General features: G+C 46.2%; 1 protein-coding gene across 1 annotated transcript; it reads right to left on the bottom strand.

The window, feature by feature from the left end:
* Window positions 1–132: 132 nt before the first annotated feature.
* On the bottom strand, window positions 133–13,644 carry LOC144163167 (dnaJ homolog subfamily C member 25 homolog). The gene is made up of 10 exons (XM_077693988.1): window positions 13,448–13,644; window positions 10,889–10,917; window positions 10,699–10,764; window positions 6,874–6,927; window positions 6,624–6,678; window positions 6,051–6,157; window positions 4,833–4,904; window positions 3,578–3,643; window positions 2,979–3,305; window positions 133–289 (listed from the first exon to the last, which is right to left on the bottom strand). The coding sequence occupies exons 1-10, from the start codon at window positions 13,557–13,559 to the stop codon at window positions 170–172; spliced, it is 1,008 nt and encodes a 335-aa protein (XP_077550114.1). The 5' UTR covers window positions 13,560–13,644; the 3' UTR covers window positions 133–169.
* Window positions 13,645–15,163: the final 1,519 nt, after the last annotated feature.

Here is a 15,163-nt window from a genome sequence, read left to right as displayed (position 1 = left end):
ATTTTTTCTGCATCTATAGTGCTCTCCAAACGAAGACCACAAGTCTGCAGCAGACGTAATTTTTTTCCCTATAAGGAAGTTATTTTGTGATCACACGTGCAATGGCTGCCTGCAGCATTGCAAAGCCCGTGAAAAACGTAAAAATAATTTATTTGCCCACACGCGGGGCTCAGTCCTCAAACGTGATTTGTCCAGGACCATGGTTCTTCATGTACCGCCGGTAGCTCTTGTACCGGGCGCTTTCTGCGAGCTTGGCTTTCATTTCGTCCTCCTGCTTTTGCTTCCACACCTGAAAATCAGAACGCATGCATGATGACGTGTACGGCTTCGACAACACAGAACCACCTGTCAAATACACAAGAACACTGGCAAATTGACTAATGCCTGTACTACACGACTACTGTCGACTGACAGTTGACCATTTACTACTATGTATCTACAATGGAGCACCCGGCAGACAATTGGTTCGAAGAGTTCCGGAAGGCTTTTGAAATGACCGTGTAGCGCAAGTATAACACCAATTCAGCACAGAAACAAATGTCAAGGATCTCAGGAGTTGCACGTCTTGTGCCGATGCATTATCAAAAAAATTAAAGCCGTTCCTCTCAATATGAAAGCTGTTTTTCGCTATTATGGGCTGTAACGCTTTTATCCGCTTACACTACCACCCCATGCAATTCAAATTTCTCGCCTTCGCAGTGCTCGCACGCCCCCTGCCTGAAACTGCGCCAGCGGGAGTTCTGTTCTCTTTGTGCTTGCTTTTCCACCCGCACGTGCCGGCATTGCACTGCCACTTTTTTTTCGCTTACTAGTACCGTAAAAACCAGCCCAACGAGCATTCCTAACTAAATAAAAGCGGGCACTGGCAGTTAATTACATATATCTTCCCTCAAATATACCTGCAGTTTTCTTTGTGCTAAACAACGGGCGGATGTATGACAAGCGCCAGTGGTTCATGAGTTTCGAACGCTTATCACTATTTAAATCGCTCGGTTTTTGAAGCCTCAGCGTCGGGACGCCCTATGACAGGTACGCCGAGGTCGACTTGGGTCCGTTACCTCGCTGCGCCGCCTGATTCTGGAAGTCACTTGACATCGAGCATTACAGCGAGCTACGACAGCAAGGCAAGCTTCTAAAGTGCTTTGCACTTAAAATTAGTGTACACCCCCACCACCCTTGCCCGTGCAGTTCCCTGAACTGTCTCAGCGCTGTCTCAAGATAAGAGCACCAGACAGGTTCACAGCGTTCCACAATGTGCCCAGGAACATGTTCAACATGGCAGCTCCAGTGATGTCAGTTGAAGCTATACTCGGGGACAACTTTCTCTGGTAATTCAGTCAAGGCTAGAGCAGATTTACTCCGTTTCACCACCCAGCTGGAAGTAGTTCCAACTAAAACAACATGCTGGGTGTACCCTAAGAAATTCAAAAATATAAGGTTCTTATTTTTTTAGCCTTGAAGTATGCCATCAAACTATTAGCCAGAATATGTGAAGCCGAGAGACTGTTGTTTTTTAGATTTTCAGATTTCCCTTTTTTTTGCGGCGTTCGCCACTGGTGTTGCATAGGTTCTGTTCAGAAACAAAAACAAAAACAAAAACAAAAAAAAAAAAACAGGGCAACAGGGCATTTTTGCCGACGACAGCTCCCTTTCCCTTCTCACCCTTCATTCACCGCATGGGATTTTCAAGATGCTTGGGAACAAAACGAAGAAAAACAAACGAAGAAAGTAGTCTGCAACGTGTACACCCAAGTGAGACTGATGCAACCTGGACTCTCCGACGTTTCCGCATTTTGCTCGGTTAGCCAGCTTGCCGACGCAAGCGAGCGTACTCTCACCTGGCTCAAGGGGGAGGGTTGTGAGTATTAGCCTGAAGTCCCAAAGCGTAATTGGCGATTGGAAGATCAGTTAGTTACTGGCAAGGCAAAAGTGCAGAGGTACGATGGTTTCCCCCTTGCTGCTCTTCACCGGAAAGTACACTTCATTTGCAACTAGGCGGTATAATTTGTTAAGCCGGTATGAGTTCTCCAGTCAAAGCGTTTGCTTGTGTTAGGAATAAACAAAGCGGGGGAAGGAGACTCCAATATGCCTGCATGCTCGGTGATCGTGGTTCAGCGCACTCAACCATGGAGGTCATGCGAAGAAAGGAACTGTAGCAAATGCGTATCTGTCACGCCGAAACTAAAACCGAAAGCAGTCAGCTCCCCCCCCCCCTGTAGCTTTCTCCCGATTGCCACAGAAAGTTGTCCCCGAGTATATGTATGCCCATCCTATGACTCGTGATGTACAGGTAGCTGAACACAGAATAGCCCAAGAAAACTGCCTGTTTCACAAACTTCGCTGCATATTTTAGGCTTTTTAGTGGTGTCGTGGTAATGCCACAACCAAAGGTGCCCTTGCCGCCCCAAGCTGTGGTGTAAAGGCCAGTGAAAACTAGCGTTCTTGTTCAGCCCTGCCACTACAGGTCCGACTACTATTCGCGAGTGTTTGGAGCCCAATAACACGCAAGTCGCTAAGTTAACTCAATTACTGGCTAGCTAACCAATATCGACATGACTCCACGAGTAAGACTTGAAGAACTAATACTTCCCAAATCTCACACTGGTCAAAATACGGCATGTGGGTGCAGAGAGAGAAAGAAAGAGATTGGGAAATCAATAAGGGACAGAGGGATGAAGTCCAATAAAACAAAAACAATTAGCCAGAGGGACTGAATTACTAACTGTCCAATATCCAACAGACTCTGTAGATAGGATTTAAAGAGCTAATATTTCTTGAATATCATGCTTTTGAGAGAGAGAGAGAGAGAGAGAGAGAGAGAGAGAGAGAGAGAGAGAGAGAGAGAGAGAGAGAGAGAGAGAGAGAGAGAGAGAGAGAGAGAGAGAGAGAGAGAGAGAGAGAGAGAGAGAGAGAGAGAGAGAGAGAGAGAGAGAGAGAGAGAGAGAGAGAGAGAGAGAGAGCATGGAGGGCAGAGCCACCTTGAAGTTGTCCTGTATCCAGAGCTCGTCGCGGAGGAACCCCTCGCGGTCCCGCTCCTCAAGGGCCTCCCACTGGGACTGGGAGAGGGCCATGTAGCGCCGGATGAGGTACTCCTTCTCCGGCAGGCCCAGTTCCTGGCCGCCCAGGGTGAACTTGAGCGCCCACCGGGCGTGCCACCACAGGTAGGCGCCCACCGTGTAGGGCAGCAGCACCAGCTGCACCCACAGCACCTGGCGCACGCTGGGCTTGCTGTAGCCGCCCCGGATGTCCACTTGCTCCTCCAGGATGCGCTTGAGCGTGTTCTCCTCCTCCTCCTTGATCTCCTCCTGCGAGGGGGGAAGTGGGGGAAGAGGCGTTCGAGGCGGTGGGACGACGTCGAAGAGGGTGCACTAGTAGCATGGCCGTAGCCAGAGGGGCGGGTTTGGGGGTTCGAACCCTGCCTGAAATCTTTTCCAGGCAGCGCGTAAGCAATACTTACTGCTGCTTTCGGCAAAACTACCCCTTCGCCAATCCCATAACCCCCTCAAAAAAAAATTTCTGGCTACGGCCCTGCCTTGCAGTGACACTAGTGGTGCACTAGTGGTGCACCAGTACTCACTTTTCTTCTCCTGTCCTTCTTCTTGTTGGCTGTGAACAGGCCCTCCTTCTTGGCTATCTCCTGGGCCTGCCAACAACAACAACAACAACAAAAAAATAATACCCTGTAAAGAACTACAGCTGAGCACACGAGAAGGATTAGTAGGCCTCTTTCGTTTGTCATCTTGGACTCCTCAGAACCCCTCCAAAGCAGCTCCACATCTCATCTGCCCGTAGAATTCTTATGGCAAGAGCAGTTTCGGGCTGCCCAGGAACTGCTCAAAACTGCTTTGTGACTGGCAAATAAAAGAAACCAAACACTATCAGCCACTCGAATGTTATAATGTTCTCAAAGAACACTGTGGTGTTACTCACACAACGCTGACTCCAAGCATGCATCTTCTCCGAAACATATTTTCACAAAAGTCAGCTGAACTGAATTGCATTCGATACCTTCTTTTGCAGATCTACACTGGAGACTGCTTAGTTAAGGGGGGACACTGGCCTTAAAACAACTTCTAATTTTGAAGTAAACTTTGTGAAACTTGTCAGACTTGCTGCTTTTTCCCACCGATTTCAAATATGCCATTACTATTTTACTTGGTCAAATAGTTCCCAAAATCATTAGAGATAATTAGCCATTTTTGGTCAAGCAATAGACAAAACATTGTTGGTCATAAAGATATAATCTTTATATTTTCCAATACTATGAACCCCGGTGAACGCAATAATCGAAGAAGTTTTTCGATGCACCACTTGGAACTAATTTTACAGCTCATTAAAATTTGGTGGCACCAGTGGTAAAGAACCATTTTGAGGGCCAATTTCAAACACTAGGTTTAATGAGCTGTAAAATTAGTTCCAAGTGGTGCATCGAAAGACCGCTTCGATTATTGCATTCACCCATTTGAAAATATAAAGATTACAGCTTTATGAGCAACACTGTTTTGTCTATTGCTTGACCAAAAATGGCTAATTATCTCTAATGATTTTGGGAACTATTTGACCAAGTAAAAATGTAATGGCATATTTGAAATAGGTGGGAAAAAAGCAGCAAGCCTGACAAGTTTCACAATGTTAACTTGAAAATTAGAAGAAGTTGTTTTAAGACCAGCGTCCCCCCTTAAGCACTGGGGGGGTAATTCGATTGCTGGGTGCATGCCAGCAGTTTCCAAGGCTAGGCTACGACTGAAGATGATGTGGCCTGTTCGCAAAGGGCACTGTCACGACAACAGCACCTGTCCACAAATTCAAGTCAGGGGAAGAGGGGGGCTTACCCTGAGTCTGTACTTTGGCACTGTAATGAGGTGGTCAATGGCAGCATGGTACCTGTGCCAAGCTCCATAATACTGCAACGAGAGACAAGTGCACACTTATGTACACACGCACATGCCTCAAGTAGTTTGCACACAAGTGCAATGACCAACCCACCGTGCGACAACTGTGCGGTACCATGAAGAAAACGTTAGACAAGCAATGGTTCAAAAAGCTTTCAAGTTAGATTTTGAAACAAAACAAGCCCAATAAATGTCCAAGCTTAGAAGACGCACATTTTTAAACATGTAGAAAAAGGTTCACACGAAGTCTATTACCCGTGCCACACGTACACGAAAAGTGACATTAAGTATTTAAGGCCTTAAGATACTGAATGACATTATTTGGGTGGGCCATGCTACACATGAAAACGCTAAGGCATTAAATGCATTACACATGGTGATAATGACCAAGAAAAGAAATGCACTCATATTCGAATAAGTTTTTAACATTGAGAAAAAGGCCTCACAAGGGCTAAAACTGTTTTTTGTGAAAAAAAATGTTATGAAAAATAGTGTTTTCTAAAAAATGGTGTGAGCCATTTCTAAAAGTGGCTTTAGCAGATGTCATCGCCTGCCAGCGGTAGCCAAATGCGAAAAATTCAAAACGACAAGTAACACGACGTTTTGCCTTTTGCCGCTGTTTTAGGTGGTCTTCATCTTCTTCAGAACTTCGCCACTAAGAGGGCATGAAAAATTGTCTTATTATGAAGTTCAGCTATGTTTCCGCGTCAACACTTTGGTGCTGTGAGTTTCACTGGTTTCATTTGGTGCTCATCACGTTCGAGAGTAGGCAGATTTAAGGCGTTCGTGAAGGCAAATGGATTGTGCAAAACTCCTTAAATCAAAAATGACATTAGAGCGAATGGCATCAGATTTTTGCGCGTAGCAGCGAATTAATGACTTAAGGCATTAAGCACTTAATGCCATGTACGTGTGGCGCGCGTATAAAGTCAACACAACAGAGCCTTTGACACTTTACATTAGTGAATCTACACTTTTGCATTATTTCTGGAGCTTCCAGTGCTACTTTCTCCTGCAAGACTATGCCTCCGGAGTCCTTACTAAGGCTCGTCTCAAAGGCCACCTTCAAGCCAGCACAGATGCGTGTGGTATCTCTGTTCCCCCCCATGCCTCAACAGAACTACCGAGTGCAGCCCTGGGTGACCAAGAGTGCCTCACCTGGATGGCAGAGATGACCGTGATGGTAACGGCGAGGACAATGCGAATGTCCACCTTGGGTGCCATCCGCTTACGGTAGTACCGGTAGTAGTGCCGGTATATTGCCTCTGGAATAGGTGCAACTCAGTGAGCAATCACACAGTCAAGCACTGCCACTTATCTGACTTAAGCAAGTTTCACTCTGGCCAAGACTAGGACATAGCCATTCAATCTTTATCTGCGGCTCTTAATCTTTTTAAAGACCTGGTTTCATGGGACACTGCCTTCTCTCTCTCACTAAAGCAAACTGTCAACCTGCTTCTGCTACCATGCACTAGTTACATACAATTCCAAGATTGGTAAAACCTCTGGAGTTGCTGACAAAAGAATTGTCACACTAATCAAATATTTTTTATCTGCGTTCTCAACTGGGCTATGATGAAGACACTAACTCCTCCTTTAATAATTTGCAGCACTTTATGGCAATATGCTTGAGTTGATGGTGGCAGGCAACAATGACTACACTACATTCTTTCGCACTGCCAACCAAAAACAATGGCAGCCACCTCTCACTCAGCCTAAACTGCGCCGTACCTGGGTTATCCAGCATGTCATCATAATCCTTTCGAGATTCGTCGTCCTTGAGAATCTGTTCAAAAAAATTAGTGGAAAGAAATTCAGAACTTGAGATAAGAGACAAAGCTGGTAAAACTCGGTTCAAGCTTTGGTGAAGACATTTTAGGTCATGTCCTTAAAGCAGTGGTCTAACTACCTCTTTTTTATGCCCCCCTAGAAACAGAACCTCGATGGGCTAAAATGAATAGCATAGTAAGATGCCACTCACCTCATAAGCCGTTGCTATAAGTGTGAAGCGTTCTGCTGCCTTGGCCTTTGCCTCCTAAATGGGGGGAAAGGGAGAGATAACCGGGTTACCAATGTGATGCAAGGACAAATCCTTCCCTGGTGTGCGCCTCGGCAAATGTGGGTTGACAAAGCAGCAGTTACAAATTAAAAATGCATGGGTTAAAAGAATCGAATTGTATACAACACATACGTAGCACCCATGTAGTGCCACATAAGGAAATACTTTTTCATCCCAGCCTTCTAGGCATAACATGGAGCTTGTATGCGCAAAGCTGGCCCAAAGTGCACTGACCACAACAATGCAGGGAATGCCAGCTCGGGACTTCATCCTTTTAAACCAATGTACCGCCAATGCCAGCGCTCACTAATGGTGTCTTAGTGATCGAACAGCACACTGGCACTACTCAATGAAACGATCGGTCGCCCTGGACGCTCCACTGCCTTGACTTCTCAAACAGCTGGTTCAATAGGATCATAAGAAAGCATTGTGATGCAGATGACCACTGGAGCATGCTTTCTTTTTCATTTTCCATTAGTGACTCAGCACAAAATCTGCTTTAAAAAATTAATGCAGCTCACACTAATGCACAAGACTTGGAAGCTGTACGCAACCTTCATGACTGTCAGGACATTTTAGGTCCGATTGCAGCCGATTTGCCTATTCTTCACTGCCGCAACGACCTTTACTCCACCATTTTAGATGCGACTGCATCTCATTCACTCGCCTTGTCCCTCCATACGGCGTTGTTGTTGTCCGTCCACACCCCTCCCCCCCTCTCCTCTCCGATAGCGAACACTCTCTTGAGAGGGGCATTGGATTAGATTGGATTGGCTTGGATTTGGATTGGATTAAAGTGGATTGTGTTGCGTCATAGCCGCAGCAGGGGGTTCACGGCACGTTTCACGAGATGGGAGAATCAACCTAACGGAAACAACAACGGAACCCCCTATGCGTCGCATCTACACAGGGGTTCCCGCGAGGGGAGGTGGGAGAAATATTTGCTCTTATAGTGGGAGCTTCCTTCATTTTTTTGGGAAGTGATAATCATTAGACATCACCTTGGAGGTGGCTGTACGCGGCCTTCGCGACCATCACGACAGTTTAAGTGCACGATTGCAGCCGAGCTTCTTGGTGTTCGCTGCCGCAACAACCTTTACCCCACCCCATCATTGCTGCTATGAGAGTGAGCTTCTTCATTTTTTTTGGGAAGTGATAATCAATGCACATCACATTGGAGGCAATGTGAGGCTACGACGTGTCTTACTTGTTCCAAGAAAGTGTTGCCACGATTACAGCGAATGCTGTTTTTTTTTTTTTTGTCAATCTTGGCCATTCTCCCTAAGTGGGTGTGTTCGGCGTTTTCTCGGTATTTTTAACTGTGGACACGAAAAATTACGATTTGCTAAACAGCCTCGCTGTCAACAAGTGAACTACCAACGCTTAGCAGTGCCAAACATAAGACCCACTGGTCCCTGCTCAAAACATCTGCAATTACCAGTATAAGCACACGCCTGAATCAACAAAGCGTTCACGGCAAGCTGATGAACGGACAGTGCAGTGATCATGAACCTGTGCATCAGTGGCTGTGGGGAGACATCTGGGACAAGATGAAGAAGCGACAAGTTGCACGTGCTTAATTAACCGTGCAGCCTGTGTCTACAAATGTTGTCGGCGAGTAGACTGATAGCTTTAATCTCCTCATTAAATTAATATACACGAGGCTGCGAGACTAAAATTAATGAAAAGATATGCCGCTAGCGCAAAGTTAGTCTGCGTCCCTGATCAGTCGCAGATCCGAGGGGTAAGCAGCTGCCACCCGAAGTGCCTTTGAAACTAACAGTACTGAACCTACTGTGCGCACCACTAGCCCATTCAGTAGACAAGTCTGGATGTAATTGTCACTGATGTATCTAAATAAGAGTGCTAAAGCTAAGAGGTAGCAGGGGGGTGGATGTAGAATTGGTAATTACACAGTACTTGAAAGTTGCTTTAATTTTTGCATAACAGACCAATTAAAGCTTAGCTAAATTCAACTAAATACAAAAACTCCCACCTCCCCTCGCAAAAACCCCTCTGTAAATGCGACGCATAGGGGGTTCACGTTGCAGCGTTGGACAGCGGAGGAACGGCGCTGGAACGCTGGAGCAAAGCGGCGCAGGCACCGCGTTTTATAGCGTGCATAATGGTGAGGGGACGCGCCGGCGCCAGTGCGTCTGCCGCGGCTATGACGCAACACAATCTAATACAATCCACTTTAATCCAATCCAATCCAAGCCAAAACAAGCCAATTGAATCCAATCCAATGCCCCTCGTGAGAGAGTGTTCACTATCGGAGAGGAGAGGGGGTGAGCGGCGGAGAGCGCAGCTGGCGCGGCGAGGAGATTGGGTGGATGCCGATGACGCCAGATGCAGGGACGAGGCGAGTGAATGAGATGCCTTGGCATCTAAAATATTCTCTAAACTTATTTTGGTGGGGTCTAGCACGTTGAAGCTACATTTGCGCTTAGAGACGTGCCGTAGTGAACGGCTCTGGGTTAATTTTGAAGACCTGGGGATCTTTAATGGAAATCTCGACACGGGCGTTATTGCTTTCATCTGAAAAGCAGCCACCCCTTCTGGTGCTGAATACACGACCTCAAGCTGAGCAGCACTACGCCTTAGCCACTGCGACGGGTAATAAAGGCGCGTATGGAAGAAAGAACAAAAAAGTCAAAGCCCCTTTCGTGAGAGAAAGGTGGCTAAAAGGTGAAGCTTTCTCCCATGCAACCTGAGTCAAAGTCAAAGTCTGAAATCCAAGCTGCTTTGACCGTGTGGCGCAATTGGATAGACGTCGGCTTCATAACACAAGGGGCCTAGGTTCGATTCCAACCACAGGAAGGTTTTTTTTTCTTCTGGCGCATGATGTGTGCAAATTTATCATCATTATATGCCCTCCTATTGTGCAAGGTTGGCTTTCCTGAAGTGCGTTTCTGCATACGGTCGCCATCGGTAAGGAAAAGAAAGCTTTGCAACAGAAAAAAAAAAAAGGCCACGTATCTGCTCCTGTCGTTGCAAATGTCAACAAAAGATGAGTCTTTTGTCGACATTTGCCAAGTACATGCCTCCCTTTGCTTTCCCACAAACCTCTCATGCTGTTCTTCTACTGTCTCATTTCTTCCAAGATAACGCGCTGGAGGTTTGCTCAAGTCAATTTAAATTTATCGTGTTCCACTGCTCCAGGCCCTGCCCCTCGATGGCAGCGCTGCCGTACGGCGGAGACAAGCGTGAATATAGGCAGCCTACTTTAACGTTTATAGAACCACGTCACCTTACTCCACGTGCATTCCAAGCGGAACGTGCAAACGATCTAGTGGAACCTTTCGTAACTGTTTCCGTTTGATTTCTTACAATGCCACTAGAAGCTACACTGTCACAGGCGACAGCAGGCGACAGAGTGAATTTTTAATGCAGTGGGTGCATTGCTTCATTTGCTATCGCAAAAATCAAGCAATCATGAATTTGTTATAGAGGAACGCTGCAAATATTGCTTATGTATTGATTCTCTGTCTCATATTTGCGTAATGTTTTGTTTTCGTTCAACAATGTTGACAAGTATGAATATTAAAACCGGACTTAGATGTCTAGATTTGGCTGTGGGTATATAAACCTATCATGCAGCGTGTGTTTCACTTTGGTCGGGTGGCTGAATTGAGTTACAGACGTACAGATAGACCAAAATTTTCCTGTTGAAGTAGCCCAAGAAAGACTATCGTCTTTAAAACTTAAAAAAAAAAAAAAAAACAGCCCGGTCCCAGGTGCCCTCACCTTTGTCTTGTGCATGTCGGGGTGGTACTTCCTCGCCAACTGCCGGTAGGCCCTCGCCATCTCGGCCTGTCAATGGGAACAACAAGGCCACGAGGAGGCTGAAAATTCGGTCACGGGAACTGCACTCCTCAAGGTCGTTTCGTAAGAACTACTTAACGTGGGTGTGCAGCGCTCGGCATGGAGCACTCACCTTAGACGTGTCTCTTGTAATGCCCAGCACTGCAATGAGAAGAGGAAGAACACAACTTTGCATTTTTCGATAGAATACAACATTCTTCGAACTCCTTGCTTCTTCTAGCTTGTGGCTACATATAAATCATAAGCACCCACTATGCCAGAGGTTCTCAGCCATGACTGCCCCGGGGACCCCTTTTGGGCTTGCGAAACTGATAGGGAAACCCACGATTGAGTTTATGTTGATCGGTGTCATTATGTGAAATAATTTGTACTTGAATCTATAAGTCTTTGAACACCTATATGCTGCCTTATGTGGGTCTGCTTTTTTTTCTTCGCATAGCTGGCATGTTGTGCGGAAAGCAGATGTTAAAATATGTGCTACGTGGACAAAGTAAGCGTGCATGTAATGCGGTGAAGCCACCTTTTTGCATTGCGAGAAAGTTCTGGCAAAATCGAGAAAACAATGGCGGCGGAAAAGTTTTGAGGGAAGGGCTTCGTGGACCCCTGAAATGCTCTCACGGACCTCCTGGGGTCCGCGGACCCACATTTGAGAACCACTGCACTATGCACTTCTTTCGAAAAATGTGACAAAACTCTTGCGAGAAAAAAATTGCACACATTTTTAGCTATCTGTTGTACATAATCTATTTTATTTAAGTGCAGGATTTAGCTGCTGAAGAGCAATTTCTTTAAGCATGTAAATAAGACACGGTTTTCAGTGGAACCAGCCAGGCACATATCACATTCCGTTTTGAAAGAGTAAATAACATACAAAAATAAAAAAAAAACATTTACATATTCGTCACACTTTACAAAGTAGATGTAATGTTAAATGTCCCCAGATATTGTGAGGTCGGGGTGATGAGGTGATGAAGGGGGACCATAGATTTAAAGGATGAAGCAGGAGTACTATAAGCCCCCTCCATTCCACAACTCCTATCAGGTTATGAAGGGGTATCGTGTAGGCTGCACCAAGTCACTACAACAGCCACCACTATGGTGCGACAGGTGGACATAAAAGTGCTGCTAATTTCACAAAAGGATCCTCGTAAACATTACGGTCAGCTAGCTCTTACAAGTGCTATGTACTGCTAATTTCAACGAGGAGGCTAACCTCACGATTCTATCCCAGAAGCTATCGTCCTATGTTGTTCTTCTGGTTGCCTTCCATATTTCCGTGCCGGTTCTTTGATACACAGCCATACCAACAAGCCCAGTTAGCTATCCTAATGCCATGCAACTGTTTCGTTTTGCTGCGCTCACGTCAAATTAGAGGCGACCACTCCTGCCAGCTTTAGCCAAAGAGTTGTGCAAAAACTACCACACAGCCATGATGCGATTACTTATCGCAAACGCCAGAATGCACGTGCAGGCAACAAGATATGAATACACCGTGCCCACGCAGGTAATGGCCCAGTTTATCCTTAAAGCACCATTCCAAGATGACAAGGGCACACAAGAGCCAAAGTGTCGGCAGATTTACCAAATTATGCTTACGTTACACCGAGTTCAATTTTTCATGCTTTATCTATTCTTGTGAATATACATTAATTGCAACGTACCTGCATTGTACCCTGCCTAACGCGTTAGCCTTGTTGCTTTAGCCAGTGGGTGGACTTGCAAGCTTCAAACTCGGGAACCAGAGGAATAGCTATTTTGCACATTTTTTGTAGCCTGCAACTGCGCACCATGACAAAACAAAGTTACACGCTCTGCAGTTCCAACTTTGACACATCAATTATGTGTACTCGCCACGTGAAACTAATTTTTTTGGTAGGCTCAACGGCGCCCAAAAACGCGCCGTTTTGCTGCAGAGCCCCGACTCCCATTCTCCGTAGTCTGGACATCCTGTAGCTTTACGTGTCTACGACGGCGGTGACGACAGCAAGCCGCTTTTTGCGAAGACGGTGACGCGGGCAGCTGAGCCACGGAAGGAGGGACCCGGAAAAAAAAATCGCAAGAACCGGAACAATAGGATTTTGTTCAAGACATGTCTTCGGCGTGTCTCCCGTCAGGGACATAAGGGGAAGTCTGAGCGAGGTTAATAATAGTCTGCTCCGTCTTTTGTTTTTGGGCTGCCCGTAACTGCGCCAAAGAAGTTCCGCATTTTCTACCAATTAAATTTCTACCCCGAGAGCAGTCCTAGACCGGCACAAGTTCCGGATCCAGAGACAACAGGTCAAATGTTTACGAGTTCTTCCTCTCCAGGGCAATGCCGTATAAAGCTGACATAACAGAATGCAACAGTCAATTTTTTACGCGGAGTACGGAACGACGCGCTGAGTCGGAGTTCGTAAATTAAATGCGGCATGAAACATGCACGCTCGGCGAGCCGACAACTGGCCGTTACGAACCGAAACTCGAAGGTTACGCTGCAGTTTTACACGGCGTCTCGACACGTCGATAACCTACGCGTAGGAAAACCTCATTACGTGTCACCGTCAATGCGTCGTAATGTCTCTAACAAATTAACGTCCACGTTTGCCAGCTCGGTTCATTACATTTTGAAGACGTTGACAAAAAAGTTTGCGTCTGAACGAACATGTCTCCGTGTGCGAGACAGTCTGCTCACCATCGTAACAGTTTTCTGTGCCGCAGTAGAGGCCCTCGATGAATGCATGAGACGTGGTGAGGCAGAATGCAGTGAAGAGAAACAGATGTAAAAATTGCCGGTGTCTTAACATTCCGTCACTTCACGGATCCGTCACCATCACCTACGCGCGATGTGGAAGTGGCAGAAGACAGAGACGACTCGGATTGGATTGGATGCTGGCTCGCTCGTCGTAGCGGCAGCGGCAGTTGCCGTTGCCAGGTGGAGGCTCCTACTCTCCCTACGATTGGCGGCACCATTTGAACTAATTAAAAATACAGCCGCTTCAATTCTTCACGCGTTAGAATATCCAATTAACTACCACGCACCATACAAGAACACACAAAAAATCAGAGCCCTACCACCGTGTGGAGAAGGAAACGCCGTGTGTCGTCGTTTCTTGTCCCGTTTTTTGCGGCTTTGAATTTCAGTTTCTTTGAGATTTGATGTGTTGGGTTTTAGCCATATTGGGGTTTTGCTATGTTGAGGTATGCCACCATAGTTGAGGTGTAAGGACAGTGGCGCGATCTCTACATCACAGGCAGCACAAAATGTCCGAAAGCCAACTCATAGAGACCAAGACCAAATCACCCCTAAAGACAAAGGCATTTCTGGGATGACATTTTCTCAGAGTCTATTTGAGCAGTCTTAATAAAAATATGGGGCCCTATCACTTCTTTAATTTTTATGATTTTTTTCCATAAGCTGAAAATTGTTGGCTTAGCTAGGTCGGTTGCTGGAGATGACCTGCTTGATCCCATATATATCTTTACCGTAAAAAAAAAAAAAAAATCCCTGCGGTGTGCATTAGGCTTTTTCTAGTCAACTTCAGTCAATTCTTCAGGTACACATCACGCCATTCGGTTGCCCTCTAGCTGATAGCACCTGACAGGCTGCACGACACAATAAGTGACTGTGGCACTATACGCCTCGAGCTTCGCGATCGCTGCGCCGCCTGCCGCCGCATCTCCGCGGCGCTGACGGGATTTGTGCTGCCTGGCTGATAGGGGCTCGTGCAGTGTTTTGGTTCTATTTCGCTTCTTCTCGCCTTTCCACGCCCTAAAAAACTTGTTATGGTGGCGTCTATACGCAAAACGTACATTTAGGTCACTTAAAAAGCAGCTGTGTATCCGTATACAATACGCGATCGCCTGCAAGAGCTACCCGGGGACGCGGTGCTGCGCGCTTCTTCGCCGCTCTTCCGGGCGTCGGCGACGGTAGCAACATATCACCCCTGTCACCTCCAAACATCAGGCACAAATGAACTCTTCTGTCGCCTCGTTTAGACCTGGTGAGAGGTTGGCTTCATTTTGCAGCTTGGACAACGAATGCGGCTTCGTTTCGAATATATACGTCGCCGAAAAATATGTTTCGGGGATGTGATTACCCAATCCCGCACAATAACTTATGTCTTTTATAAGAATATAAACCATGCAAAAATGTTAAGTATATTACAAGCCTGTGCGTCGTTAAATATGTGCCCACACACGCCATATATAGCAAGAACCAAGGGAAGGTAATGAAACCATGGAAAAATAAATGATGTGCAAGTGCAGAATTAAAAAACATAATAGCTCTAACGGAAATAAAAAAACGAACAAACAGTGCAGCTTCTGACATGCTAAAGACGTTCGTCGAAACTTAAGCCAGGTATAGGGTTCACTAAGCCAACTATACGCGAAATGCACTGCTATTTCG

This window comes from Haemaphysalis longicornis, unplaced genomic scaffold (assembly GCF_048455015.1).
Source record: "Haemaphysalis longicornis isolate Haplotype H1 unplaced genomic scaffold, Haemaphysalis longicornis Haplotype H1 scaffold_12, whole genome shotgun sequence".
In the NCBI taxonomy this organism is placed as follows: Eukaryota; Metazoa; Arthropoda; class Arachnida; order Ixodida; family Ixodidae; genus Haemaphysalis; species Haemaphysalis longicornis.
The sequence above is the reverse complement of the archived record's forward strand: the minus strand, read 5'-3'. Positions and strand labels throughout refer to the sequence as shown.